A 27,758-nucleotide genomic window follows, 5' to 3' on the forward strand; every position below is an offset into this window, starting at 1 on the left:
GGCGCTATATAAATGCAAGTCTTTCTTACAGTTTCTCCCAACCTACCATCCCTGTAAGCATAGTTTCCTACTGGGAGTGCAGGATAGTGGAATCACCCTTTGCACTTCTGTCTTTATCTCTGTATCTATCTTTCTATTTCTTCACATCTCTCACTGTTTTATTCCCTTCCCACAAAGACCTGGTGCCAGACTTGGTACACCAACCTCTACTAAATGCAGAATTTGCTGCCCCAGAAAGCTGTGGAAGCTACATCATTAAATAAATTTAAAACAGAAATAGATAGTTTCCTAGAAGTAAAGGGAATTAAGGGTTACGGGGAGCGGGCAGGAAATTGGACATGAGTCTGGGTTCGGAATGGTCATGGCCCTGTGGGTAGTGGAGTGGGCCCAGGGGCCGTGTAGCCTTGTTCTGCTGCTACTGTGTTCTAATTCTGTTAGATTTCAGGAGATGGTTTTATTCCTGTTTCTGGCTGGGGTGGAGATCGCCTTTACAGAAGGTAAGTACTGTAGAAAATATAGGGACAGAGTGATCTCCTGGAAGAATTTCGATCGCCTAGATGGGTCGGAGAGGAATTTCCCAGATTTTTTTCTCCCAAATTGGCCATTGGGTCTTTATCTGGTTTTTCGCCTCTCCCGGGAGATCACATGGGTTCGGGTGGATGCAGAGTGATCGTAGATTTGAGGTTAGGATCAGATCAGCCATGATCTTATTGAATGGTGGAGCAGGCTCGAGGGGCCGATTGGCCTATTCCTGCTCCTATTTCTTATGTTCTTATGTTCTTATGTTCTTATCTTGTATCTCCTTGAATACAAAGGAGGGAATGGCAGGCTAGAGGCTAGGACTGGGTGAGAAAGGGGTTGAGGCACAGCTCCCAGGTCATGAGGGACTGGTGCAAGGGCCAGGAAGGGAATAGTGGAAAGGGCTGAGCTGGAGTTGAGAGTGAGAAGCAGTTCTAAGGCCTGGTACACCTCCACCCCATGCCGATTGTCTTCCAGTCGCTTTTTGCATTGATCTGGAGTTGCGGCCTTGGTCACTCCTGTTGTGCTCGGGTGCTGCTGCAATATGCATGAGCGAGAAAGTGGATACTGTGCCCTAGGGAGCAATGGCTGGGGTTGGAGGTTGAGAATGAGCGATGGGCCAGTGTTGTGGCCTAGGTTGAGAGTGAGCAGGAGGGTGCAACCTGGAAGGCAGCAGGGTTTTGTTAAAGTTTCTAAACAATGATCTGTATATTGTTCTCATTTTGAAAAATGGCTTAATTATTTATATATGACAGGAACACACAGTTTCAAACGTGTACTTTATAACAAGAATAAAAAACAAACACAGCGAATTGCAATAACGATCCTTTAACAGTTCCCAAGCACCTAACAAGCTGTTTAACTAGTATAAATGTTGAAGAGATCATTAATGCAAGTGTGGAGTGTGCAATTTTTTTTTCCAAAGGTAGTTACGCAACTACCAAGAAAAGCCAGACTTAGCGACCAGACCCTTGATATCCTTGTGAACTGTTGTGGTCAAACACAATGACATTTTTAGTGTCGGAGAACAATCCCCAAGAAAGACAATATGGCACAGTCAATCTGAACTCAGGACCTGGAGAAAGGGACCGGAAAAAAAAGTATGACTTAAAGAAGAGAACTAAGGTAAGGCAACAAGATTACTGTAAAGTAGTTGCACAGGACATAGTTGAACATGAAGTAGTCTTTAAAAGATATAGGAATTAGTTGCCTGTAACTTCCTGCTAGCCACATATTAACTTAGATTTATATCATGTTTATTACATGAACTGTTGACATGTCATTGCAGGTAAACTCCTTCCTCAATCTCTCATTAACTGCCACGTTCTCCAGGTACGAGCAGGAATAGTTTAAGAACAGCAAACAATACTGCAAGTAACAAGCAGCTCTCAAGAAAATATATAAAAGGAGGTGACACTTTTTTGACTGGAGGAGGACTCACTGCACAGGAAGGCAGATGCAAAGAAAAGGAAAGTAAGGGAGAAAAAATATATAAAAAGCAAAAAAAAAATCCTGAGAATGATGCAAGAAGCAACTACAATGTTAAGTGCACAAACCCAGCCTGTTCACACCTACCTGACAAAGCAGAGTCGTTGGTAAGGTCAGTAAGTCTAGAATATTTCGTTCATACCAGGAGTCCAACATACCAATATATCGAGCAATGTTATTGGTATTGTCTTTGTCTGTTGACCCAACTGAGCTGAGGTCCTAAAGTAATAATAATCTCACGATGAGCTAGTGAGCATTAATACTTATTTAAGAAGCACATTTCACTTTTAACAAATTATTCTTTATGTCAAAAATATCCAGAACCACTGTTAGACTTCCAAATCAAGCCAAAAATAAACAGCTGAATGAATTTCAAATTATGCTGGGAAATCAAATTTACGTCCAGAAAGAAAAACCTGAGGCTCTCCCCCCATTTTAAATGATTTTTTTTGGCCTGTCCCATTGCTGGATCGGGGGCAGGTCCTAAGGACCTAAGGAAAGGAAAATAGAGACTTTCTTTCATGGGTGGCCAAGCTGCAGTGCCAGTTTGAAGCCTGCTCGGCAAGTGAAAAATCAGCCCAAGTTGACCTCAGCAGTCCCAAACTCAAATACCTCTCATACTCCCACACCCTGACATAACTATCCATTTCTCCTGTCAATTTTTCCACACTATCTGCTGTCTGGCTGGGTAGTGAATTCCACAAACTCTTCGTAAAATAATTAAACCTAAACGATCAGCTGAGCTTCTCAGCCCATGTCCCCTGGTTGTAGAGATTATGGCAATCTCAAACACATCAGAGTTCAACTTATCCATTTCCTTAGAATTCTTTATAAATTTCCCTCAAGTCTTCCCTTCTCCAGAGTAAACAATCCCAAGCTCTTCCACCTTATATACACATTTGTTTTAATGATTATTATATATATATATATTTAAAAAAATATATATATATATATACACACATCTATATATTGTTAAATTTGCTATATCCTGTTACATTTCACTGAAAATCTCTGTATCCCTTTTCTTGTGATGCCTGTAGGTAACGTTGGCTTAATAGGACTTTCCAAAGTTAACTGACAGTCTGTGATGATCTCTGACTGCTACAGCTCCTTGCTCTGGCCATTGGGTGGTGCTGCAGAACACTTTTTAAATATCTTCCACAGGCCATTTGTGTCCTCCATTTTTGGTTTTCTTCTGCAGGTAAATCATTGAGTTTGTTTGTATATTTTTATATTCCAAAATTATTAACTTTAAAAAAAATCTTTGTTCCCTTCCAGCGTGTTTTGCTCTAATTTTTTTCTCTGCTGAGACTCTGGCTGCCTTTCCTTCCAACCCCTGGGACACTTTGGGCCTTGGATGTTGGATCATCAGCCCACCTGCCCTCCTACCCTCTGAACTGTCTTGTTGCTCCTCGGCCCATCCCTATTCAATTTTTCTCCTTTTTTTGCTTCCTCTCTCAGACGTAGGACCTGGATTTACTTCCCCAATTTATCCAGCCTCTTTCCAGGTTCCTAATGCCAATCCCTCTTTCTGGCCTCAACTGCACTTCCCCAGTTTCTCAGCTTGTTCCCCAACCCAATTTCTGCAGGCTTCCCCAACCCCAAAAGTTTAAGCTCAGATTTTTGCAATTTAACCAGAGTTTTGCAATTATTGCACGGGTCTCCCAAATCTCAATAATATCAAACCTGACTCAGGCTTATATTCTAGGGCTCTTATTTTTTATCTTCGATAGGGCCATAGCAATAAGTCATTTTTCGGTTCTACTATCAAACTCATAAAAGTCCACATCAGTAGTTTAATGGATAAAACGAATTTAAAAAGAAATGAGATAAAATCGGAGCATTACATAAAAACAAGGATAGACCGTATCACTTTAAAATAGGAACTTAATTACATCGCAGATCTGGCCCAATTATTCCCTCACCCTCTAACCCTGCTTCCACTGAAGACTCCAATTGATCATAACTTCCCGTGTGACTTGCCCCTGGAGATTGACAAGTTGATAGATACATTTTAATCTCTTACAAAAAGTAATTATTCCAAATAAATTAAACTCTAGCATTAAAAAGAACCCATTGCAAAAAAAAAATTCTCTGAAGCTTAAATCTTGATAAAATTAACCCGACAGGAAGAATTACTTTGATGGCCCCAAGAGTTTGCAATAATGAGGCCAAACTGTAACTGCAGTGGAATACTGGAGAATATGGATAGATTGAGCTCACTGCCATTTTATGAGGCTACGTTCATTTAACACAGCATGAATATTTATTGTAAACAATTATGCTTACAAGAAACTGTGAAAAGAATACTTCTAGCAACTAAAGGCATCTCACTTAAATAATACAATTTAGCCAGAGATTCGCTGCCTCAACAATAATTATTTTATTTTGTAGGATGTTTCCAACATATCTCCTCCTGAGTGTTTTATCCCATTCTGAGTGAAGAGGAAAGGTCAATGGCTGCTAGGCCTCTGCTAATGTTGGCCATAGCTGGCTGCTTTGACTCATATTTTCCCCTCAGAGTATGTGTGTGTGTGAATGTGTGTGAGAAAGAAAATTAAGGATACTTGACTGCCCCTCATTGCTTCCAACTGTTAGCATGGCTCAGGATGAAAATACTTTGTGCACATTGAGTATTGAATACAAGTCCATTTATAAATAATATGGAGACACCTTAGAGGATGGAACAATGGTAATTGGATAGGCAGGGTAGATGGATTCATTGGGGGCGATTTTTGATGGCTTCTTCAGGTCGTTAAGATGGGGTCTTGAGCTGAAATGCGAGTTTATCCCACGTTTCGCACAAGGCGCCATCTTGGTAAAGGAATTGAAGCTTGCACGAGGAACAGCCACCCAGAGGATCGTTAAGGTGCTGATTGCCACTTAAATTACCGACTAGCAGTCAATAAGGAGGCTGCCTGACATTTTGGTGGATAACGCCTTCTCCTAACAGCGACCAGCTGATTGAGAGTAAATAAGTCGTTGCTGAGGATTTCAAGCATTGCTTAAAGGTATATCACCTTTTACTATTCAATTGCTGCTGGAGGCTTGAAGAGGACTTTTGAAACACATCGGGAGACTTTCTGGGACACTTTGTCAAGACTTCACCAACACTCTCAACATTTATTCCATAAATTCTTTGAGGACTTCACCTAAAAAGAGTAAGTGCTGTGCAACTCCACTTTATTGGACACTTTATAGGAGTCACCAGGAGAAAGGGAGTGCTAGGTCATGGGCATCTTGCTAGGGGTCCCCCTTGGGTCTGGAGGAGAAATGGGAGAAGGACATGAGGCCAGGCAGAGCAGCACCAGCTGCTGCAGGAGAGAGGGACAGAAGGGCGAGGTGGACTCCTTACCCGCTGCGGGTTCAGGACATCCCTCCTCCTCTGGGGCTCCTCCACCAGGACCTCCAGTGCCAGTTCCTGAGCCATCCTGAAACCTGCCGCTGTGTGTTAGCCAGCACCCTCCACACCCGCAGTGAAAGTGGGTGCGAGGAGCCCACATTGTGCCTAATCAGCGCTCGAGTGCTAAACCTGCAGGTGCCTGTTTTAGTACCTCCAGACAAGTTCCAATTATGGTAAACAGCAATTAGGACCAAATTGCGTGCTCAATCCACACTTTCAAATAGGCGTGTCTTAGTAGCACAACACCCCTTTAATGCCTGTTTTCACCCTTTCACCAAAACAACCCCCTTAATCTTTACCTGACTGAAGTATGTTACAACAAGAAAAGACTTGCATTTATATAGCATCTTTCACAACCTCAGGGTGTGAGAGAGAGAGAGGAGCTTGTTATATTATTATCCCTACTACATTACTAAATGAAATGAAACCACACCTGGTGGTATAGAAAAGGAAAACAGCATTGAATAAAACATACGCAATGCCATGATTATAGTGAAAGCTATTGAAATACTGGACACGAGTAACTCTAAAGTCAAACTTTTTTATTACTTGTAATTGTATGGGGGGAAAAAACCAAATCCTTACCAGTTGTGTGGATGGTCTGTGCTGGTTGTCTGTGGGGATATTTGTAAACTGTACAGGGCTGCTTAGTGAGTTTCTTCTCAGAGGAATATAAAAAAATTGCATCCTGAAGTATTTTGTCAGAAAGGGACATTTACTTTCTTGTAATCTGAAAGAAGAAAAGATTCTTATTAGATATTATCCACCTAATTTGTAAAGAGTGGCCACAATATCTTGCCTTGTCTCTAGTTTAGTTAGTGACAATTCAACAACCATGCTCATTATGGTAAAGCAGTGTTTTGTTCTCTCATCTTCCCATCGTCTTAGATATATTAAAGCCATATTCTGTTTTTACTTTGATAAGGGAGTGGGCCTTTGGCATAGCGGTAGCATCCCCGCCGCTGGGCCAGAAGGCGTAGGGTTTCGAACCCCGCTCCAGACAGTCCCGGCAAGTGGAGTCGGAGCTCCGGCTCTAAATTCTGGGTTGACATCCAGCGGGATACTTGCGTCCGTGGGTGTGGGTGTGGGTGTGGGTGACCCCCCCCCACCGTATGGGTTGTGGGAGCCTGTAAAACCCTCCCGCCTTAGGACTAACCACCCTAATGGCTGGTACGAAGATGGTTACGGTCACGGAAGGAGCGTTAATCACAGCCAGAAATCCTTCCACCACTTCATACAGTTCCCCAAAAGGGAATAGTGTGAAGACACGTATGACGACGACTTTGATAAGAATATGCTAAATCCCAAGATTTAAATGTTCTGGGAATAAGCTTGCTATTGAGGCAGCAAGAGGTTCCTTTCCAGATTAAAGAATCTCTGTAATTCTATGTAATTATCTTATAAGCATCAATGTAGCACTTTACTGTGAGTAAATACAGTCCATCTCAAACAAAAACATGGAAAATTCTAGGAAAATAGAACTGTCCAAGGGAAAAGCAGATTGTTAACAAGTATGACACAACAAACATAAACAACCTAAAATGATTTCCCTCATAATTCTGAATAAGTTACAAGAAAATGAATGATAATTGACCGGCTTATACAGGTCACTCAAGCTTATCTGGCTAGGCAGCAGTTCAGTAACGATGCTAACACAGAACATATAACCTACCAACTGCCTGATAGAGGCAAAACCTTTCAGGCCTTTTGAAGCAGGCCAAGTGGAACAAGGCTAGTTGACCATAATATTATGTTTGGCTCCTGCACAGGGCAGCTGCGCATGCTGGCAACGCCACTTGTTTGCACCTTGGCTGGGATTGTCAGAAGGACAAGCGCCTTTTGCTGACTGCTTGAGTGTTAAGGTAATGATGGGTGCGGTCTTTTGACTAGAATCCCTTGCTATGCAGAGCATTGTAGATCTTTTTGTAATTACTCTGTATTTTTTCCATCAGGATGAGTTTTGGGATTTCCAATGAAATGTCCATTATTCACGCTCTAATTGTCTGTCCTTGATTACCCACAGAGTTTCAACAGAGCAAAGCATTGTAAGAGATGTCATCTCAATGCACAGCCATTGTTTCTTTTATTTCTTGATGAAAAAAACTACATAGTATTTATTTTACTATTTCTTTTGTACTTGCCTTCATTTCTGTAATTAACTGTAAGATTGTAGTCTTTTTGCTTATTAATTTGCTTATTAATTTTTATATATGTAGACAATCATAATTAGCTTACAAAGGGTAGATGGGAAAATAATGGCTAACTTGACTAAATAAAGAGCAAACATTTATCACAATATACATATAACTGAACAATGGTGAATTGAAATATTGTAGCAGGACCTTGGAAAAGGACTGGGATCTGCTCAAACGTAGCAACTAGACTGATAACAACGCAGAGCCGGACAGATAGGGAAGGGCAAAAGCAAAATACTGTGGATGCTGGAAATCACCAAACAACAACAGCGCCACTCTTGTCAGCAGGTTTAATGGCAATGTTGGGGTGCAGACAACTCTTTCTTTTACCCAAGGCATAATGGAGCCGTGTAACGATTCATTATACCTTGTAAACTGCTACTTAAGATACAATAATTGTATTGATCCTTGCTTGTACTGGAAAAAGTTTAAATCACTGCTACCAATACGGGTCGACGTCAAATCACTTGGAATAGTAAAGGTCCCAAAAAGGGGGGATTCTCACTCAAGGGCTTTGGTGTATCATGGGCTAAAAATTCGGTATCGCCGCGCCAGGTCTTTAGTGCCCGAAATTTTGCGCTCGCCCGGATTCCCGTAGCGCCCGCCTGAAATTCAGTTGCGCCGCCCCAAGATGGAGGCGGGCGCTATTGCAGGGTTTGGCCGCCTCGTTTGGGGCGATGAAAGTCAGTTTCAGGCGTCCAGCTGCCGCTGCGGCACCCGATGCGGTGCGGCAGGCTGGGGTACTGCAGGCCTCCTCCTTCTCTTAAGGAGGAGCTGCCTGCAGCCGTGAGATCGCCGCTGGATTCCCCCGGCAAATGAGCCCGGCACCACGGAGAAGTGCCGGGCTCGCGGGAGTCAGACACCAATGCCGCGGGGGGGTGGTGCAGGAGTCCGGGGAGGGAGGTGCGGCCAGGCGGCCGCCGGGAAAGCGGCCGGCCGCCCCTCCACCTTTATGTGCCGGCCTCTCGGAGCTGCAAGGCACCGTTTTTCAAACGCTGTTTGCGGCCGCTACGGGCGAGGCGGCCGCAACTGAATTTGGCCATCGGCACGGAATAGCATTGGAACTGGGGCGCTGCGCACACCGATGACGTCATCGGTGCCGGCGCAGCGCTACCGGCTAACGCCGATGTTAGGGACCAACTGAATTTCGGGCGCTAAAAAACTTCCGGCGCAAACCACTCTATAGCCAATAAGTGGGCGCAAACGCGACTGAATTTCTAGGCCCATGTGTCTAAGACTAAATTTTAGGAACTGTATTTATAAATTTATTAATCAGCGTTATACAGACAAAATTAAGGATAAAAAGATTCCAGGATTTCTAATTTCAAGCCACACAGGTAGGAAAGCACATACTGATTGGCAAGGTTAAAAGAAGGGTCATTAAATGTGTATCACTCATGCAATACAAGATGCAGCAAAATAGATGGTCCACTCTAAGTCTCTTACTAGAGCTTATAACCTCGGAGGAACATACTGTACCGAAGAACAAAGAACTATGAATCAACACAATCAATTATATTTTCAAATTAAAGGATTTGAATGTGAGGAAGTATTCTCCTGTTCCATTATAAACCAATACATTCTCTACACTCAGCAGCATTATGGTGGGTGGGGGGAGTCCAGCTCTTTTCATGGATTGGGAGGTGCGTACCTGTAAAGGTAAATCCAAGGAAACACGCTGGCATCCACAGACAGTAGAAAAGCTGGGCAGTAACAGAATGAAGTCGGTAAGACGCAGTAAATGTTGAGCTTTAGCCCTTCTGGCAGTAGTGGATATTGGGAATTTGGGCAGAGGTTGGTTATCTTGCACAATTTCCCATCCATTAAAATGAACATAAAATCAATGTGGGAGGGGGTGGTGTGCCCGCAGCTCTGTGCCTGAATTCCTGATCTTCACTGTCATTGTGCACGGGGAGGAATAAAGTCTCCTTGTTAAGTAACAGTAGTTAATAGGGCACTAGCAAAATACTGCGGAGGCTGGAAATCTGAAATAACAACAGAAAGTGCTGGAAACACTCAGCAGGTCAGGCAGCATCGAGGAGAGGAGAAACAGAGTCGACGTTTCGGGTCGAGGACCCTTCGTCGGAACTGGAAAAGGTTAGGGAGGAGAGATTTTTAAGCAGGGGCAGGGAGGAGGGGAGGAAAGAACAAAGGGAAGGTCTGTGATAGGATGGAAGGCAGGAGAGATTGAATGATAAAAGGGATGATGGTGCAAGGCAAAAGGAGATGGTAATGGGACAAGTTAAGAAACAAAAGATGGCTCTAGATGAGGTGTGGATGATGATGGCAGCAACATTCATAGCTACCATGTGAGGAAACGAGGAAAAAAAAAAGAAATACAGGGGCCAATTTATAGTCTGAAATTGTTGAACTCGATGTTAAGTCCAGAAGGCTGTAAAGTGCCTAATAGAAAGATGAGGTGCTGTTCCTCGAGCTTACGTTGAGCTACGTTGGAATAATGCAAGAGGCCGCGGACGGAGAGATCAGAGTGGGAGTGGAGCGGAGAATTAAAGTGACAGGTGACCGGAAGCTCGGTGTCGCACTTGCGGACTGAACGGAGGTGTTCTGCAAAGCGGTCGCCCAATCTGCATTTGGTCTCCCCAATGTAGAGGAGACCGCATCGTGAGCAGCAAATACAGTATACTAAATTGTAAAAATACAAGTAAATAGTTAATAGGGAGTGGTTTCCAGACTGTAATGTAATCCATGGGGGCAGGAAGGCACACGACTTTATTTCAGCGTAATGTTAGTGATGGCGAGGAAGGGTTTGGAAAATTGCACATTTGTTGCCATTTTGCTTAATGATCCAATGGCTAGGAAATGGGGTGTACAGTGAGGTCTACATGGTTGGTGTCTGCACTTGAGTTTTTGAATCCCTTTAATATCGGGCTGGCCATGGTGAGGGGGAGTGGAGGACAGTGTACCAAACGCTAATTGACAAACTTCAGATTGACAGCTACATCCCTGATCTAATCTCAGGATTAATTTGTAAACCAGTTGGGATCTACTGTTGTGGACTGTGGATTTATCGGAAGCCCAGCATTAGATTAGAGACCTAAATTGACGGTTACATGTTTAGCCTGAGTTCTGAATAAGATGCCTCCTTCACACAGCTTTCAAAAAACTAATGACAGACTAGGTGCTGTGAGCATCCCTTACCTGAGATTGCTGTAGGCTCTTGCGACTTTTCCTAGAATCCTGTCAGTACCAAATACAACAACGCGCAGTGTCATGGTTTTACAATCGTCCTCGAAGCTGAGGTATGGTCTTCGTTTGAAGCATGTGCTCTGTAGTAAATGCCGATCGATGTGATGGTTGTAGGTTGCATGCTGTGGCAGTGAGTTTGAGCGCCTGGACTTCATCGGAAGCTTGTCTTTCACTTCAGTGCAGCCCAAGCTTTCTGCTCGCCGAAGAGGTAAGGTACTTGACGATATGGTATAGCTGCCCTTATTCAGGTTTGATAAGGATTTGTTTAAACTGTATTTTGGGTCCGCTTTGTGTGTAAGGCTACTCCTGGTTTTGAAGAAGTTAGATATTTTCTTTGTCAATTTCCTTCCTACTGTGCTGTGCTTTTCCTCTTTCTGGTCTGACGCCCCTGTTGTCTCAGATGAACTTTCATCTCCATCTTCTACATAACCACTGTCCATATAGTCTGAGAGGTTGGAGACAAATGATTTCATAACGTCTTTAGATGCTACAGATATTGTAGATATCACAGAATCTCGCTCATTTCCAATTGCATCCTCCTCCTCCTCCTCTTCCTTCTCTAACTCTTCTTCATTATCTTCAACATTCGAAGGAAGTAATACAGCATCAGGAATCTCAGACTCTTTGAGGAGAACTTCACGTAAAACATCTAAAATAAAATGCCAATATCAGATTAGATCATGGCAAACTAATGCATTTGTAATTTTATCTGGTTCAAGACTATTACCTTGCTGTGTGCTTACCAAAGTTATCCTTGTCCCAGTGGTAGCTATAGCAACTGGCAACCGGCAATGGAATTGTATGTAGCTTAGCCATCACGTTGCAGGCTATTGAACATAAGAAGATATTCATCATTGTATTTAATATAATAAAAAAGGGACAATTAAATGCTAAGTAGTTAAGTAACTCATGTTCCAAACAATACACATTTGTAAAACACATTATTTCATAAAGGCAGTGCTACTTTAACACTGGATGGAAAATAGAATCTCTAGGCGGAACTTTCCAAGATCTCACACCACTGGTGGAACCTCACATGCAGCAGCCGGCATGTTGGAGACTGGTGGGTGCATGGCCTGTAATTGCCTATCCACTATTGCCCAAGTGATTTCCACTGATGAAACCCTGCCTGAGGTTATCGTCTCACTATAAAAAGGTGCAGGAATGCAGACGATTCACACGGTTGATTCCCGAGATGAGGGGGTTGACTTGTGAGGAAAGGTTGAGCAGGTTGGGCCAATACTCATTGGAATTTAGTAGAACGAGAGGTGATCTTATTGAAACATATAAGACACTGAGGGGGCTCGACAAGGGAGGTGCAGAGAGGATGTTTCCCCTCGTGAGGAAATCTAGAACTCGGGGGCATAGTTTCAGAATAAAGGGTCGCCATTTTAGAACTGAGTTGAGGAGGAATTTCTTCTCTCGGTGGGTCGTAAATCTGTGGAATTCTCTGCCCCAGAGAACCGTGGCGGCTGGGTCATTAAATACATTTAAGGTGGAGATAGATTTTTGCAAGATAAGGGAGTGAAGGGTTATGGGGAGCGGGCAGGGAAGTGGTTTTGAGCCCAAGATCAGCCATGATCTTATTGAATGGCGGAGCAGGCTCGAGGGGCCAAGTGGCCTATTCCTGCTCCTATTTCTTATGTTCTTATGTAGACTGAACAGAAAATCAACAACAACAGCAACATCATATAGTGCCTTTAACGTAGAAAAACATCACAAGGTGCTTCAACGACGCATAATCAGACAAAAATTGCCACCGAGCCAAAGAAAGTAGATACAAGATGCACTGCAGCAATTCGCCAAGGCTTCTTCGGCAGCACCTCCCAAACCCGTGACCTCTTCCACCTAGAAGGACAAGGGCAGGAGGTGCATGGGAACACCACCACCTCCAAGTTCCCCTCAAAGTCACACACCCTCCCGACTTAGAAGTAAATCGCCGTTCCTTCAGTTGCTGGGTCAAAATCCTGGAACTCCCTACCAAACAGCACTGTGGGAGTACCTTCACCACACGGACTGCAGCGGTTCAAGAAGGCGGCTCACCACCACCTTCTCAAGGGCAACTAGGGATGGGCAATAAATGCTGGCATTGCCAGCGACGCCCTGATCCCATAAACAAATTTAAAAATATTAGGAGGGGCGCCTAAAAGCTTGGTCAAAGAGGTAGGTTTTAAGGAGGCCAAGTGCCTGTGGTTTCCCCACAGGTCACTCGCCGGGAGTGAGGCCTTGGCTGGTGATGTAGGGCTTAAAACATTTGGCCTAATAGCAGTTCGAGCCAGGTTCATGGCCTTTCTCCCCAAGATTGGGACTTAAAGTTCAGCCTAAACAGAGGACAAAAAGGTCTCCTCTCTTTAACAACTCTTAAAGGTTACAAATAAAATGACCTTTGTTCATTCTAATCTAGGCCCGAGTGATTTTCACACTGAAACCCTGCCTGAAGTTACCGTCTCACTATAAGAAGGTGCAGTAATGCAGACTGTAAGGAATCAGAATCTCTTTTTTCTTCCCTCCCACATGGCAGCTGTCCATCACTCTGCCAGCGCCATTCACACTTCATCCAGAGCCATCCTTTGTTCCTTTAGCTGTCCCATCACCACCTCCTCTGGCGTCCAATGTCTCTCAATGTCTCTTTATCTCTCCTGCTTTCTATCCTATCACTGACCTTCCCTTTTGTTCTTTCATCCCCTCCCCCTTTTCCCAGCCCCCAACTTGCTTTAAAATCTATTCCCTTTCCTGCTTTTTTCTAGTTCTGACGAAGGGTCATCGACCTGAAACATTGGCCCAGAAATTAGGATCGGGGGCTTGCCGCGTGTGCAAGCCCCCGATGTGCACTCACCCGGCGCGCCGACATCTGAAGCCTGGGCCTGCTTGGAATTCCTGTCACTGGCCAGGTTCTGATGTCGGCGCGATGTGCTTGCCTGATCCAGCGGCATAGTTAGTGCGATGTGCCGGCTGGGATCAGGTGAGCACTGTGCAGCCAATCAGGGGAGGGGAAACTTCATTCATGAGTTTGATAGTAAGAACTGTCAAACTCATGAAAAGTACGGGCGGCCAAAAGACTAGTTTAACTTTAAATAAAATCTTTTTAAAAATCCCAATAATTAAATAAACTATAAATAACTTTAAAAAACGATTTTAAACAATTAATCAAATTTTTGAAAAAAATAATTTTTTAAGAAATCAGGTCTAAAAATAAACTTACCTTACTGTAAAGTCCTTAAAAACAATAACGCTGTGGAAAAAATGTTATAATTTTAAATAATAGACCACTTACCTTAAAGAATCAAGTCCTTACGCCTCCTTTTCATTTGTCTAAAAAGTTCAGGCCCTTGGAACTCTGTTTCTCTCTCCACGGATGCTACCCTGGCCTGCTGAGTTTTTCCAGCGTTTTCTGTTGTTATTTCAGAATCTCATAGTTTTGTTGTGTTTTAATGAAGTATAAATTTGACTTTGTTTTTGCAGGCATAAGACGGGCACAATAACCAATTTAGCAGCCCTGACCGGCGAGCTGCATCATGGTACAGGAAACTCTCTTTTTACTGGCACCTAAATAACCAGAATTCTCTCTTAACCGGCAAAATTCAGGAGTAGGTTCAGGTAAGTTTTACTTCATATTAGTGGCCGTGTAACCGGGGTTCCTGGATCTGTGGCCGTGTAACCGGGGTCCCTGCACCTGTTGCCATGCAACAGGGACGCCTGGATCTGTGGCCATGTACGGGGCTCTCGTACTTTAGTAAGTATACCTCTCTGTAATCCGGACTTTTTGATCAACCGGCACCACGCTGGTCCCGTCGATTCCGGATAAAAAAAGAGTTTCCTGTACCCGGTTGCCACCTGCAGTTAGCCGGAATTATGGAAATGAGGCCAGAGGGCCAGTTTAGGAGGGTCCTTAGGCCTCTCCATGCCACAGGAATTGCACCTGGTTTCAGGTGCTGCCCAATGTTGAGACTAGTTTTGAACCCTTCAGACCAGGGCAGAGACTGGTGAGAATCTCAGCAGTGCAGCACTTCAGCACCCCCTAGTGGCAGAGGCTGTGGATTTGTCCATATTCATCAGTTCAAAATAAATGTGTATTAATGCTCCATTAATAGAGAAGGTGAAGGGATTTTTTTTAATGACTGTATTAAACTTTTATATACTAATGCCCCACAAAGTAATTCTAAGGTCCTAATTTGGTTTTGAAGAGCTGAGACTTTCAAATAATACATTACATTTATTTGCTCACGTGAGTCTCAATCCTGCTTGCTGTTGCAGAATGCAAGACAGCCTAGCTTATCAAATCACGGAAAGTAAGTGAGGAGATGAGTGTGTTGTAGAATGGCATTTTTTGTTAAGTCAGACAAATCAATTCGACCTCAATGCAGTGAATCAGGAAAAGACCATCTCAGTGTATTGCAATAACATTGCATCCTAAAGTGTAACTGTATCTCAGACTCAAGAGAAAAGACTGACATAAGGTCAACTAATGCAATCAGGACACTGTTTCCGTTCATGATACCAAACACAATGCAGAACATCCAAATGTGTGCATTACAGCCTGATGACATTTAATTGATACTCAATCTACAATAAAAAAAATCAACTTTCCTTTTTACCACCCCATGAAGCTGCAGCAAATTATCATTCTGCTCTTTAAGCAAGAAAAGCTACCCTACCATTCTGTGCTGAAGGTGCACGCCCTTGCTGGACCATGCTTGCACAGCTACCAGGTGTCCTCCACTACCCTACCTAAGCGGCAATTCTTCTTGGCTGAATCTAGGCAGTTGAGTGTTAGCAAACTATTCAACTGGTGGGGCATCACAGTTGAGCTTGGTCCTGCCCTCAGCTGTCGTACACAGGAGTACTTTCCAGAATTGGATCGTGATCAGGAGCGGGAATTCTGGCTTTCCCTTCCCAAGTCCCGGGGGCACTGAAACCGATTGCAGAACCCTCACTACCACCCTTGGTGGCTGAAAGCAACTAAGCCAGCACTTGACAAGGGGTCAAGCCTGAATAAATTCAGGTTTGACATTTATCGCCAGTGATCATGTTTAACTGAGCAATCCTGTTATTAATTATGTACAATATAATATCTCACCAGCATCAATTGCAATCCTGAGCAGAAGACATGAGAAGCACTAACAATACACTTGTGTGAACATCACGTTATACTGATTCTAGCTGCAGGCTTAGCACAGAAACCTATGGTAGAAAAGGTCTATGTAGATAAATTTCTGAATAACTAAAAAAAGTTATTTTTTCCCATGAATACTAAAAACGCAACACTTAGACTTAGAGGTGATCTGATTGAGGTTTATAAGATAACGAAGGGAATAGATTGTGTTTGGCTGACAGTTTGTTTCAATTAAATAGGTTGGGGAGGACCAGGGGCCACAAATTTAAGTTTTATAAGGCCCGATCTAGGTTAGATGGCAGGAGGTGGTTCTTTTCCCAGAGAATAGTGGGCCTCCTGGAACAGGCGGACGTCTCGTGCGGTGGATGCTGATTCGCTGAATTCCTTCAAGTGAGAGCTGGACCTGTTTCTGGCTGGGGCGGAGATCACCTCTTACAGAAGGTGGGTACTGCAGGGAATTCAGGGCCAGATTGATCTCCTGGACTCGTTTTAATCGCCTAGATGGGTCGGAGAGGAATTTCCTAGAATATTTTTCCCCCAAATTGGCCTGGGTTTTTTATCTGGTTTTTTTCCTCTCCTAGGAGATCACGTGGTTTCGGACGGGGTTGAGTCTATATGTTGTGATACACAAGGTATCGCAAGTATGTGGGAGAGGCTGGATGGACCAGATGGTCTTTACCTGTTTGTCATTGTTCGTATAATTGGTGACTACTGGCACGGAACCTGGCAACAGCAGGAAACAATTAGACAAGGAAGTGAAGCCCAGCAGAAACATGAAATAAAACGAAATATATTAGAGGAATTGGAAGGCTGCAGTCTGATTCTGGTGGCTTAAATAATAGTTCGAACGCTCTCAGACTTTGGCCCAGAAATTCGGGTCTCCACGGGTGAGTACGCACGGGGTACTCACCCGTAGGCCCAATGGAAGTGCCGGTTTCCTGCATGCACTGCGCATGCACGGGAAACCGGCACTTCTGTTCCCCTGAAAGAAGGGGTTCAGGGTTCGAACGCGGGAGAGGCAGTGAGTGTGCATTGAACTTACGTTTTTTTTGCAGGTTTTCCCAGGAGGGTAAGTCTCCAGAATTTACACATATAAAAAAACAGGCGTAAGGCCTGCTTTTTACAAGGTAAGTGGTGAATTAATTTAAATTAAAACATTTTTTCCACAGGTTTATTATTTTTAAATACTTTAAAGCAAGGTAAGTTTATTTTTAGCCCCGTTAGAAAATAAAATTACTTTTTTCAAAAATTTAAATTATTGTTCAAAATAGTTATTTCATGTAAGTTATAGTTTATTTAAAAATGTGATGTTTCTTTAAATTTATTTGAAGATTTAGTGATGTTTTGGGGCCTGGAGTATTTATAATTTTTGACAGCACTTCCTGTCAATCTTATGAATGGAGCATTCCCTGCTCCAATTGGCTCCCCATGGCTCATGTGATCCCAGGGGCTGCATCGAAGTAACTGCGCCCCTGGGATACGCAAACACTGCGCGCCGGCAGCTGGAGCAGGCCCAGGATCAGAATTCCACGCGGGCCCACAGCTCAACGGCCGGCGTGCAAGGTAAGTGCAGGTCGGGGGCTTACACCCGCGGGAAGCCCCCGACCCGAATTTCTGGGCCATGGTTTTTTTTAATTAAATCATCTGAACGTTTCAGTGTCACAGCCTTGTAACTGCTTCCAGTATCATTAATTAGTCAGCACAGATCTGATGAGTACTCACACAAACATGGGAAAATCACAGCAAAGTATATCTGATGGAGAAAAAAAACACAGCAAATGCTGGAAGTACAATGCAGATCCACCAGCACCTGAAAGGGAAGAGATAGTTTGACCCTAGACTAGATTTTCTGATCAGTGTTATTTAGATGCCGTTGCTAACCTTTTTATTTTAAACAAATTAATGCACGTGGTAAAATAATACCAATCAGAAAATCTTAGGCTCTTCAGTCAGAACCTTTTTTCTTTTCAGGTGCTGACCTGGGATGACAGGAATGATGTATGAGGAGAGATTAGGTCGATTAGGCTCATATTCGCTGGAGTTTAGAAGAATGAGAGAGGATCTCATTGAAACTTATAAAATTCTAACAGGACTAGACAGACTAGATGCAGGAAGGATGTTCCCGCTGGCGGGGGAGTCCAGAACCAGGGGTCACAGTCTAAGGATAAGGGGTAAGCCATTTAGGACAGAGATGAGGAGGAATTCCTTCACCCAGAGAGTGGTGAACCTGTGGAATTCTCTACCACAGAAGGCAGTTGAGGCCAATTCATTAAATATATTCAAGAAGGAGTTGGATATATTTTTTGAGGCTAAAGGGATCAAGGGATATGGGGAGAAAGCAGGGACAGGGTACTGAATGTGGATGATCAGCCATGATCTCATTAAATGGCGGAGCAGGCTCGAGGGGCCGAATGGCCTACTCCTGCTCCTATCTTCTATGTTCCTATGACAGGCCTCCTGTGTAATTCCAGCTGTTCACAGTGTTTCTTCTGATCTCTATGTAGAATGGGTTTGGGGCACCACACACGCGAATAGCTCCTGGTAATCGTGCAACATAATAATACCTGGGTTTTGGAGGAGCCCAGATCTTTCTTCCATCTCCTCTAATTTGCTCACTAAATATTCCCTGGCTTTGGCAGCATCCTTCATGGTGGCTGCGATCTCCATAGCGTCGGAACAATTTGAGAAAATGTCCAAGAGTTCCTCGGCAGTTTTGGACTAGAGAAGAGCACAATGAGGTTTATGTAGAATTTTAATTATTAACAGTAATTTTAAGCAGCAATAGAATTTACAACCATTGAATAACATAATAAATTTAATCTTCTGTCTGTTTAGGTGGATGTAAAAGATCCCATGGCACTGTTCGAAAAGAAGCAGGAGGGTTCTCCCGATGTCCTGGCCAATGTTTATCCCTCAACCAGCATCACCAAAACAGATTATTGGTCATCGATCTCATTGCTGTTTGTGGGATCCTGCTATGTGCAAATTGGCTGCATTGCTTACAAAACGAACAGTGACTACGCTTCAAAGAGTAATTGGTTGGCTGTGAAGCACCTTGGGATGTCCCAAGGATGTAAAAGGTGCCATATAAATGCACTTTATTACTTTCCTTTAAAACGTACAGATTTTCTGTTCAAAATTACAGTAAGTTAGTGCGCTCGTCACCCTTAAACAGCCAGACCCTCAATTGCACCAAGGCAAAAACTGCATCCCCAGATTTGCGGCCAATAGAAACGAGTGGCATTTGTTCCAGGTCTTATTATACGTCTTTCTTTTATTAACATGAGACACAGTAAATATTCAACCAGTAAAGGACTACACAAGTTGGTTCACACAGTATGCCTGGCTGCTTTTCTGTATCAAGTCTTTCGACTTGATTTATTATGCCTACAGTCTTTTTGGTTTTGACATTAATATAAATCTGCCTAGTATCATTCTCTGACCGAATGCAGTACTAACTGAGGCATAGTGATTATATTACTGGAGGGGGAGGGGAATACATTAGGCACAAAAATTCTGCAGTACTCAAGGGTTATAATATTTTTTTTAAATCAACATACTCTCATAATGGAATCATATCACGTTCATTAGCATTAACTGGAAGGTCCTTTACCTCGAGGGCATTTTGAATGTCATTCAAATTGTACTTGACACCAAAAACTGCCTGATACATGTGCTTCACCAGGGTGATGCAAGAGGCTCCCAGGGACTGCTTGTTGCTGCTGATCCTCTCGGCAACCGATATAAACTCACTGGATACTTCAGAGGAATTAAGTAAAAGTACTGTTCTGGAAGAGGGAGAAAAAGCAAAGAAAAACACGTGTAAGGTCACGGAGGCAAATTCAATCATTGCTACAATTAAGTGTTTGGAGAACAAATTCAGGCAAGCTTGCTCCATTCCTGGCAATTTCACCAGATGTTTTTCCATGGGAGACGGTAACAAAAAAAAATCCAGACCTCCTGTCTGTAGACTGGGTGCCACAATGGGTGAGCATTCTGTCATTTCATCACTGAAATATGCTGCCAATCCAGCTTAGACTATTCACTCCCTGCTGGCTGCAAACTGTTACATATAATTAATTTGGGTAGTCTTAAACCAGATGACTCCATACCACAATAATAAAAAAGCAAAATACCGCGGATGCTGGAAATCTGAAATAAAAACAGAAAATGCTGGAAACACTCAGCCGGTCAGGCAGCATCCGTGGAGTGAGAAACAGTTAACATTTCAGGTCGATGACCCCTTCGTCAGAACTCCATACCACAGCTTGACCCTGAATTGCTATGCTCAGGAAAAATGGGCAAGTTCAAACCAAGACAACAGTTAAAGCTGTTAGGAGTTAAAACACAATAGGCTAAAAATTAAGTAGCGCCCCAATTGAGGCGCTAACTTCGCCAGGGCGCTAAAAGTTGCACCCTGGAAAAATTTGTGCCCCCGCGCCGGAAATGGAGTGGTTGCGCCCCAAGAGGGAAGCAGTAGCGCCCCACCTCCCGCTTGGGGCACTGTGAGTGAATATCGTGGCGCACACGCTGCGGCACGTCGCGCCGCGGTATTGCAGGCCTTCCTCCCCTTCTTAAAGGGGAGTGGCCTTGTGCAGCGCGACCTGGGGCCCGGCTGGGCCCCCGGGGATCAGGAGTGCAGGCAAAAGCACCCGGCACCCAAGAGAAGTGCCGGGCTCTTGGAGCACAGCCGGCACTCCGCGGGGGGGGGGGTTCAGGAGGCCGGGGACGGGAGCGCAGGCAGGTGCTGGCAGGCGGCCAGCAACAAAAATGGCCACCCCGCATCTCGCCTTTAAATTGCGCCTCCCCGGCCGCAGGTACGCCCCCCTGACCCTGTTGGACATAGCGTCCAGCGGTAAATCAGGGGGCGCTTCCGAAGATCATGGCCGGGGCGTGAGCGGGGCGATGCGCACACCAATGACATCATCGCCAGCGGCTCAGCGCCGCAGGGCGCTACCGGTTAGTGCCACCACTAACCTCCCGCTGAATTTTGCAGGAGGCGTGGGCAGTGCCGCGCCCAGGAGCTAGTTGGTTTGCGTCCCATTAGCGCCCTCTTAAGGCGCTAACGGGTGGCGCTACCAACTGAATTTTCCCCCCAATGAGATTAATGACTGATGCAGGAGAACTGAGTGCCTGAGATTGGAAAATGCTCCATTCTGCAGCACTGATATTCTTCTGCTTGAAGAGCATAAGAAAAAGCTTTTCCTCATAAGAATACAATTAAAATTGGAACTAAATATATTATTTAATTGGCCTTATTCCTCAACTCTGTCACACAATTAGCTGTCAATGTAGAGCTTTAGTAAGCAATGTAATTTCTTCTGATTCAAAACAATGAATTATTTGGTAAAAAAAATAGAAAACAGCACCTTGAATTGAAACTGTGCTGGATAATTGAAACTATTTAAAAATCTAATGGAAAAGTTTGTTTTTCAGTTAAAGCCTCATAAGCTGCATTGGTCTATTTAGTTGCTTTGAGGCCATATAAAAATATATTTTCCTCTTGCTAATATGTCTGGAGGTGCAACTTATACATAGATTTAGTTTTATAGTCCGCAAGACAAAAAAATGCAACCAATTACCAGTAGGTGGCAGAGTTGAGACAACAGTGTCCAATGATGTACACAATACTGCGGATGCTGGAAATCTGAAATAACAACTGAAAATGCTGGAAACACTCAACAGGCCAGGCAGCATCCGTGGAGAGAGAAACAGAGTTAACGTTTCAGGTCTTGGCCCTGAAATTCTGCAAGAGTTCCACTGGTCTCCCACCATAACAATAACCAATCCCCCAGGGAAGTGGCATTGTTATCTCTAGGAGTCCCCTTAGTGCCTTGTAAGAGGCAGAACTTGCGTCACCTTTTACAGTGTAAATGAAGGGCAGGGAGCAGATCCAAGGATGGGGACTCCCAAAGCAAATTCCAGCAAGGTCAGCGCTGCACGACTCCTTTGGACACAATACTGATGTGGCCAACAGTATCGCCACCCAAGGACTTTCAGGCCCATAGTTATTCATTAAATGGACATTTAACACCTCACTTTGTAGATTGTTTCCTAAATGTTTCCAATAAAATGACAAAACCCATGCTCATTAAAGAACGTTGTTGTCCTTCGGATGTTAAATCAAAATGTCTGCCTGTTCCGGTGGTTCAGGCAGTGTTAAAAAATAACAGGGAGATCTCCTAATGTCCTGGCCAACAATCCTGACTTGTCTTGTAACATCAAAAGCAGGTGACTTGATCATTCATCTCATTTCTGTTTGCGGGACATTGCTGTGTACAAAAGGACTGCCACATTCATCTACATAACAACAGTGACTGCATTTCAATACAAGTGATTATATGTGAAGCGCTTTTGAGAAACGTCCTACAGTACTATACAAATTAAGGTTCTTCTATCTTTCTAAAATACATAGAATCATAGAATGGTTACAGCACAGAAGGAGGCCATTTGGCCCATCGAGCCCATGCCGGCTCTCTGCAAGATCACTTCAGCTAGTCCCACTCCCCCGCCCTCTCCCCATAGCCCTGCAAAAAAATTTCTTTCAGGTACTTATCCAATTCTCTTTTGAACGCCATGATTGAATCTGCCTGCACCACCCTTTCAGGCAGTGAATTCCAGATCATAAACACTCGCTGCGTAAAAAAGTTTTTCCTCATGTCGTCTTTGGTTCTTTTGCCAATCACCTTGAATCTGTCTCCTCTGGTTCTTGACCCTTCCGCCAATGGGAACAGTTTCTCTCTATCTACTCTGTCCAGATCCCTCATGATTTTGCACACCTCTATCAAATCTCCTCTCAACCTTCTCTGCTCTGAGGAGAACAACCTCAGCTTCTCCAGTATATCCACGTAACTGAAGTCCCTCATCCCTGGAATCCAAGTAGGGAAAGTGCTTTAGTATCACTCAGATCCACTCATAAACCAATATGTACACTACTGCCAGGAACTTTTTATGCACAATTTTGATATATAGGTAGGAAATCACACTATATTCAGTCAGTATAGAAACCTGCAGGATATTGTACCAAGTTATAACATTTACCATGAATATGGGACCATTATCTGAATTAATGGTAAAATAGGAACATTTCAACTGCATGCATAGTTGCAATTTTTCCAAAAGCTCGGCTGGTCACACGTGTGATAAGAAGTGCTGCCAGATCCTTTGTGCATTAGTTGGCAGAACAGGGTGCATCCAGAAGTAACTGTAACAAGAACAGTCGTCTCACTCTGATGGTTGCTGAGAACACAGAAAGAGCAGGAAATGTTGTACTGGGGCCGCTGTGGGTAGGTCAAAGAATTCCTGTAGGCTAATGCATGCTTCGGCAGCTCCAGCTTATTAATTGTAGTGAATCCTCGCATACAAGGGATAGCGTTCCAGGCAACAACACTGCTAGAGAGAGAGAGAGTGAGAGAGAGAGTGTGTGTTGCAGAGGCAGGAGAAATGATGCGTGAAGATTTACCATGAGAATTCCATGCATGTTTTTGGACTGATACAAAAGGTTGAAATGCAGCTGCAACAACTTCACCATTGGTGTAAAGGGGCCCGGCTTTGGCCACTGTTACAACCAGCCCATTAAACAGCTCCTTCTTTCCGCCTCAAAACTACTTTCAATTGACGGGGCTGAGAATAAGTAATGACTTAGTCAGTTTGATACACTTTGGGTGAAATGGTAACATATACATAAACATTGAGAGTACTTCTCAATTCATTTGGTCCTTACATTGTTTTGTTCTGAAGATTTTTGGTTGTTAATCCTTGCTCTGCTCGCACCAACCTCTGGAACGAGATTCCTACAAGGTGAAACAACTTGTTAATACGAGTCCCATTTACGAGGCCAATTAATCTTTCAAACTGCAATGATTGTCAATTAGAAAGAAAATAACAATAAAAAGAATAATTTGACCTATCACATGCTGCAATTCAATCTGAAGTATAAATTCAGGGGACCAATTCTTAATGAACGGGAGCAAGGATGTCTTGCTGCAGTTGTACAGGGCCTTGGTGAGACCACACCTTGAGTATTGTGTGCAGTTTTGGTCACCTTATCTGAGGAAGGATGTTCTTGCCATGGAGGGAGTGCAGCGAAGATTCACCAGACTGATACCTGGGATGGCAGGAATGACGTATGAAGAGAGATTGGGTCGATTAGGCTTATATTCGCTAGAGTTTAGAAGAATGAGAGGGGATCTCATTGAAACTTATAAAATTCTGACAGGACTAGACAGACTAGATGCAGGGAGGATGTTCCCGATGGCTGTGGAGTTCAGAATCAGGGGTCACAGTCTAAGGACAAGGGGTAAGCCATTTAGGACTGAGATGAGGAGGAATTTCTTCACCCAGAGAGTGGTGAACCTGTGGAATTCTCTGCCACACAGGGCAGTTGAGGCCAATTCATTAAATATATTCAAGAAGGAGTTGGATATATTTCTTGAAGCTAAAGGGATCAAGGGATATGGGGAGAAGGCAGGGACAAGGTACTGAATTTGGATGATTAGCCATGATCTCATTAAATGGCGGAGCAGGCTCGAGGGGCCGAATGGCCTACTCCTGCTCCTATCTTCTATGTTTCTATGAACTGTTGAAAACAACGGCTAATCCATTTATATTTTATTAGAACTACAAAAGTAATTCTGCATTAAATATATCAAGCACATTTCTAAAACAGCCACAGAATTTTGAAATAGTCCTTTTATTAAACTAAACCAGACACGTTTCATTACATTAGAAGCCATGCCACACAAGGCACATTTATCCTACATTAAGTATGACTACTGCATCAATGGTCATTCAACCAGAAATGCATCATTTGACCGAATTGGATTTCCCCTGTAATGATTAGACCAGCAGAAACAGCACCAAAGTGAAAACTCCAGAATGCGAGACCATGAAGCAGTTTCTGTCTACTGATGGCTGAAATGATCAATGCGTGATGAAGACTTCGTTGTAACTAGAAAAACTGGAGACAAAAACCCCCCAGCAATTTTGGGTCTTGCTGTTCAAAAACACCAAGAGTTTCAATTAGTCATTTTTAACTTGTTTATCAGTACAGCACAAATGATGATGTCAATTTTACAGAAACACACTTCTTGTACAACTGCATAGATGCCTCAGTCTGTGCTCTTTTACCACAACTCATCACTTCAATGGGAAATAGTCAAGAATTCATGGCTTGAAAGCTAGAAATTTCCAGGAGCAGATGAGCATCACTGTGTTTGATGGACATGTTGACCTTAAAAATGGATTTGTGGAAGTTTTAAACGGTAGGAGATCATAGAGGAATGTAATTAACATGGAGTTAACATGGCTGATTGCCAGAGTAACGGGAAATGAGAAACAATTTAAAATTGGCAAATATATCTGAGACAAGCTGAAATTCTCTAATGTGGACTCCGTTCCGTGATGAATTACCATTTTAATATTGCAGGTATGCATGGTTTCTCTGGAGAGCGATTGTACTGTTTCTTAATGTAAGAGTGAAAATGCACAGTCTGCTCCATGTGGTCTACATCTTAATCACGTGTAAATGTGTCAAACCTCACGGGACCATCACCCAGGGGTTCCTCATTTGTTTGAAAAAGCTGATTGGGACTTTCCAAATTTCAAATACCATCAATGTCACTGATGTTTATTGATCGCAACAAGAAAACATTGGAAGTAACTGGTCTTCGTTACCTAATCTTCTAGCTTGTAAACAGAAGACATCAACTGTACACAATACAGATTCAATGAGTAATCTAAGTGAATATTTGAATGCTTTAAAAGTACAAGGCCCAATGGGTATACCTGGGAGTAGCTAATCCTTATAGACTAGCAATATCTAAAGTTCAATCCCCCAGGCTATATTGAGTGAGCTCATCTCAAGAGTATGAGCACTAAATTTTGGCCTCAGCAGGAGTGGACAGAAGAGAAACTCATTCTGGGTTCCCTCTCCTGATAGTCATCCAGTGTCTCCTGCTGCAATTATAGGTTTGTGGATGTCAGAGGATGACAAGATCGGGGTTGGCTGTGAAGCCAGCTGCAGTTGAATAATTTCTCAATACTCACCGTCAAGGATCATATATTTAAAAAATAGGTATTTAGGCAAGGTGCTAGACAGGGACCAGTGCCTACAAAACTACTCCAGCAAGGAGTCAATAGCTTCAGGGAGAAGAAATTGTGCAAAAAGAATAAAACAGTACAGAATACAGATCAAGTAAAAATCCTTAGATTCACTGAACCCGCATCTTCCAACAGAATAATAATCAATAATAATAATCAACTTTATTGTCATTGTTAATGCACAAGTGCAGCACAACGAAATGTAGGCTTGCGGCTCCCGAGAGTGTACATTTAGATTAAGACATTTAAACATTCAACATTCATTTGGCTTGTAATACATTAACATAAACATAATAAAGTGCATTGGCAGATGTGCAGGCTTTAGAGTTTATTTGTGGAGTTCAGTAGGATGACAGCCCTGGGAAAGAAGCTGTTCCTAAATCTGGTCGTTCGGGTGCGAATGCATCTGTAGCGTCTCCCAGATGGCAGGAGGGCGAACAGACTGTGGCTGGGGTGGGTAGGGTCTTTGATGATGGACCGTGACCTCCGTAAATAGCGTTTCTGGTATATGTGCTCTATGGTCGGTAGCCGGGTGCCGGTAATGCGTTGGGCAGTTTTGACTACAGGATGTACAACCTGCACCATCGTGGATTTTCTTCACTTCGTTCAATCTCAAGGGAGTTCACAACAGCAGGTAACTGAGGCACTTCAGTTATGTGGACAGACTACAGAAGCTGGGATTGTTCCTCTTAGAGCAGAGAAGGTTAAGGGGAGATTTAAAAGAGGCGTTCAAAATTATGAAGGGTTTTAATGGAGTAGATAGGCCAAAACTGTTTCCACTGGCAGGAGGGTCGATAACCAGAGAACAGAGATTTAAGATAATTGGCAAAAGGATCAACGGGGTGATGAGGAGATCTGTTTTTTACACCATGAGTTGCGATGATCTGGCATGCAGTACCTGAAAGGGTGGTGGAAGCAGATTCAATAGTAACTTTCAAAAGGGAATTGGATAGATACTTGAAAAGGAAAAATTTGTAGGGCTATGGGGAAAGAGCAGAGGAGTGGGACTAATTGGACAGCTCTTTCAAAAAGCCGTCAGAGTCACAATGGGCCGAATGGCCTCCTTCTGTGCTGTAAGATTCTATGAATACTTCAAGAAAATAAGCTTTTGTGAAACTTCTCCCTAACCCTGAAGATAATCAAGCAAAATATTCCAAGATTTCAACCTAACATTACAACCTACATTACTGAACCCTGACGTGTTGCATTCCTCAGATAACATTTCAATGAGCCAACTGGATCAAGCACAACATCATTATAGCGCATTGTGAACTAACTCAGCCAAGAAGTCATCAGAAGGATAAAAGGGTCAAAACAGAAGCAAATTTTTCTGTTGCCTGAAATATTCAAAATAGTAAAAAAAAGACTCCAAATTCCCCTAAAAAGTACATCATTGTTTGTCCATTGACAAAGATTGTCTACATAGTTCAATGTCTATTGCTGGAAACTTTCACTTCTGCTTCCCATTTTAAATATTTAAATTAGGTCTCTTAAATTACTCTTTTCGATAGAACAGCTACATAGTGAAGAATGGGCCTCAGCATCTTGGAGTACATTCTATTTAGGTTCACCTACAATTCAGATTGCAATATTTTTACAGTTACACAATGAAGTACATTAAAATGGATTCTGATGAACCTTCCAAGGGATCCAGAATCCATAACTTAAGGATATGCAGGGCACTTGATGCTCTCAGTCAAATTCTATTTTTGTTTCCACTAGTTCATCTAAC

General features: G+C 43.2%; 1 protein-coding gene across 1 annotated transcript in view; it reads right to left on the minus strand.

The window, feature by feature from the left end:
- pik3r5 (phosphoinositide-3-kinase, regulatory subunit 5) overlaps window positions 1-27,758 on the minus strand; it is a 114,822-nt gene that overhangs the window by 29,697 nt on the left and 57,367 nt on the right. The window contains exons 6-12 of the mRNA XM_085963485.1: window positions 23,649-23,718; window positions 19,539-19,713; window positions 18,490-18,643; window positions 11,556-11,639; window positions 10,765-11,461; window positions 5,996-6,140; window positions 2,095-2,226 (exon numbers count right to left, since the gene is read on the minus strand). Coding sequence (XP_085819611.1) covers window positions 2,095-2,226; window positions 5,996-6,140; window positions 10,765-11,461; window positions 11,556-11,639; window positions 18,490-18,643; window positions 19,539-19,713; window positions 23,649-23,718 — 1,457 coding nt within the window. The remainder of the gene's footprint in view (window positions 1-2,094; window positions 2,227-5,995; window positions 6,141-10,764; window positions 11,462-11,555; window positions 11,640-18,489; window positions 18,644-19,538; window positions 19,714-23,648; window positions 23,719-27,758) is intronic.

The sequence above is a fragment of the Somniosus microcephalus genome, chromosome 21, assembly GCF_052327205.1.
Source record: "Somniosus microcephalus isolate GS21.2 chromosome 21, FLI_Smic_1.0, whole genome shotgun sequence".
Lineage (NCBI taxonomy): Eukaryota > Metazoa > Chordata > Chondrichthyes > Squaliformes > Somniosidae > Somniosus > Somniosus microcephalus.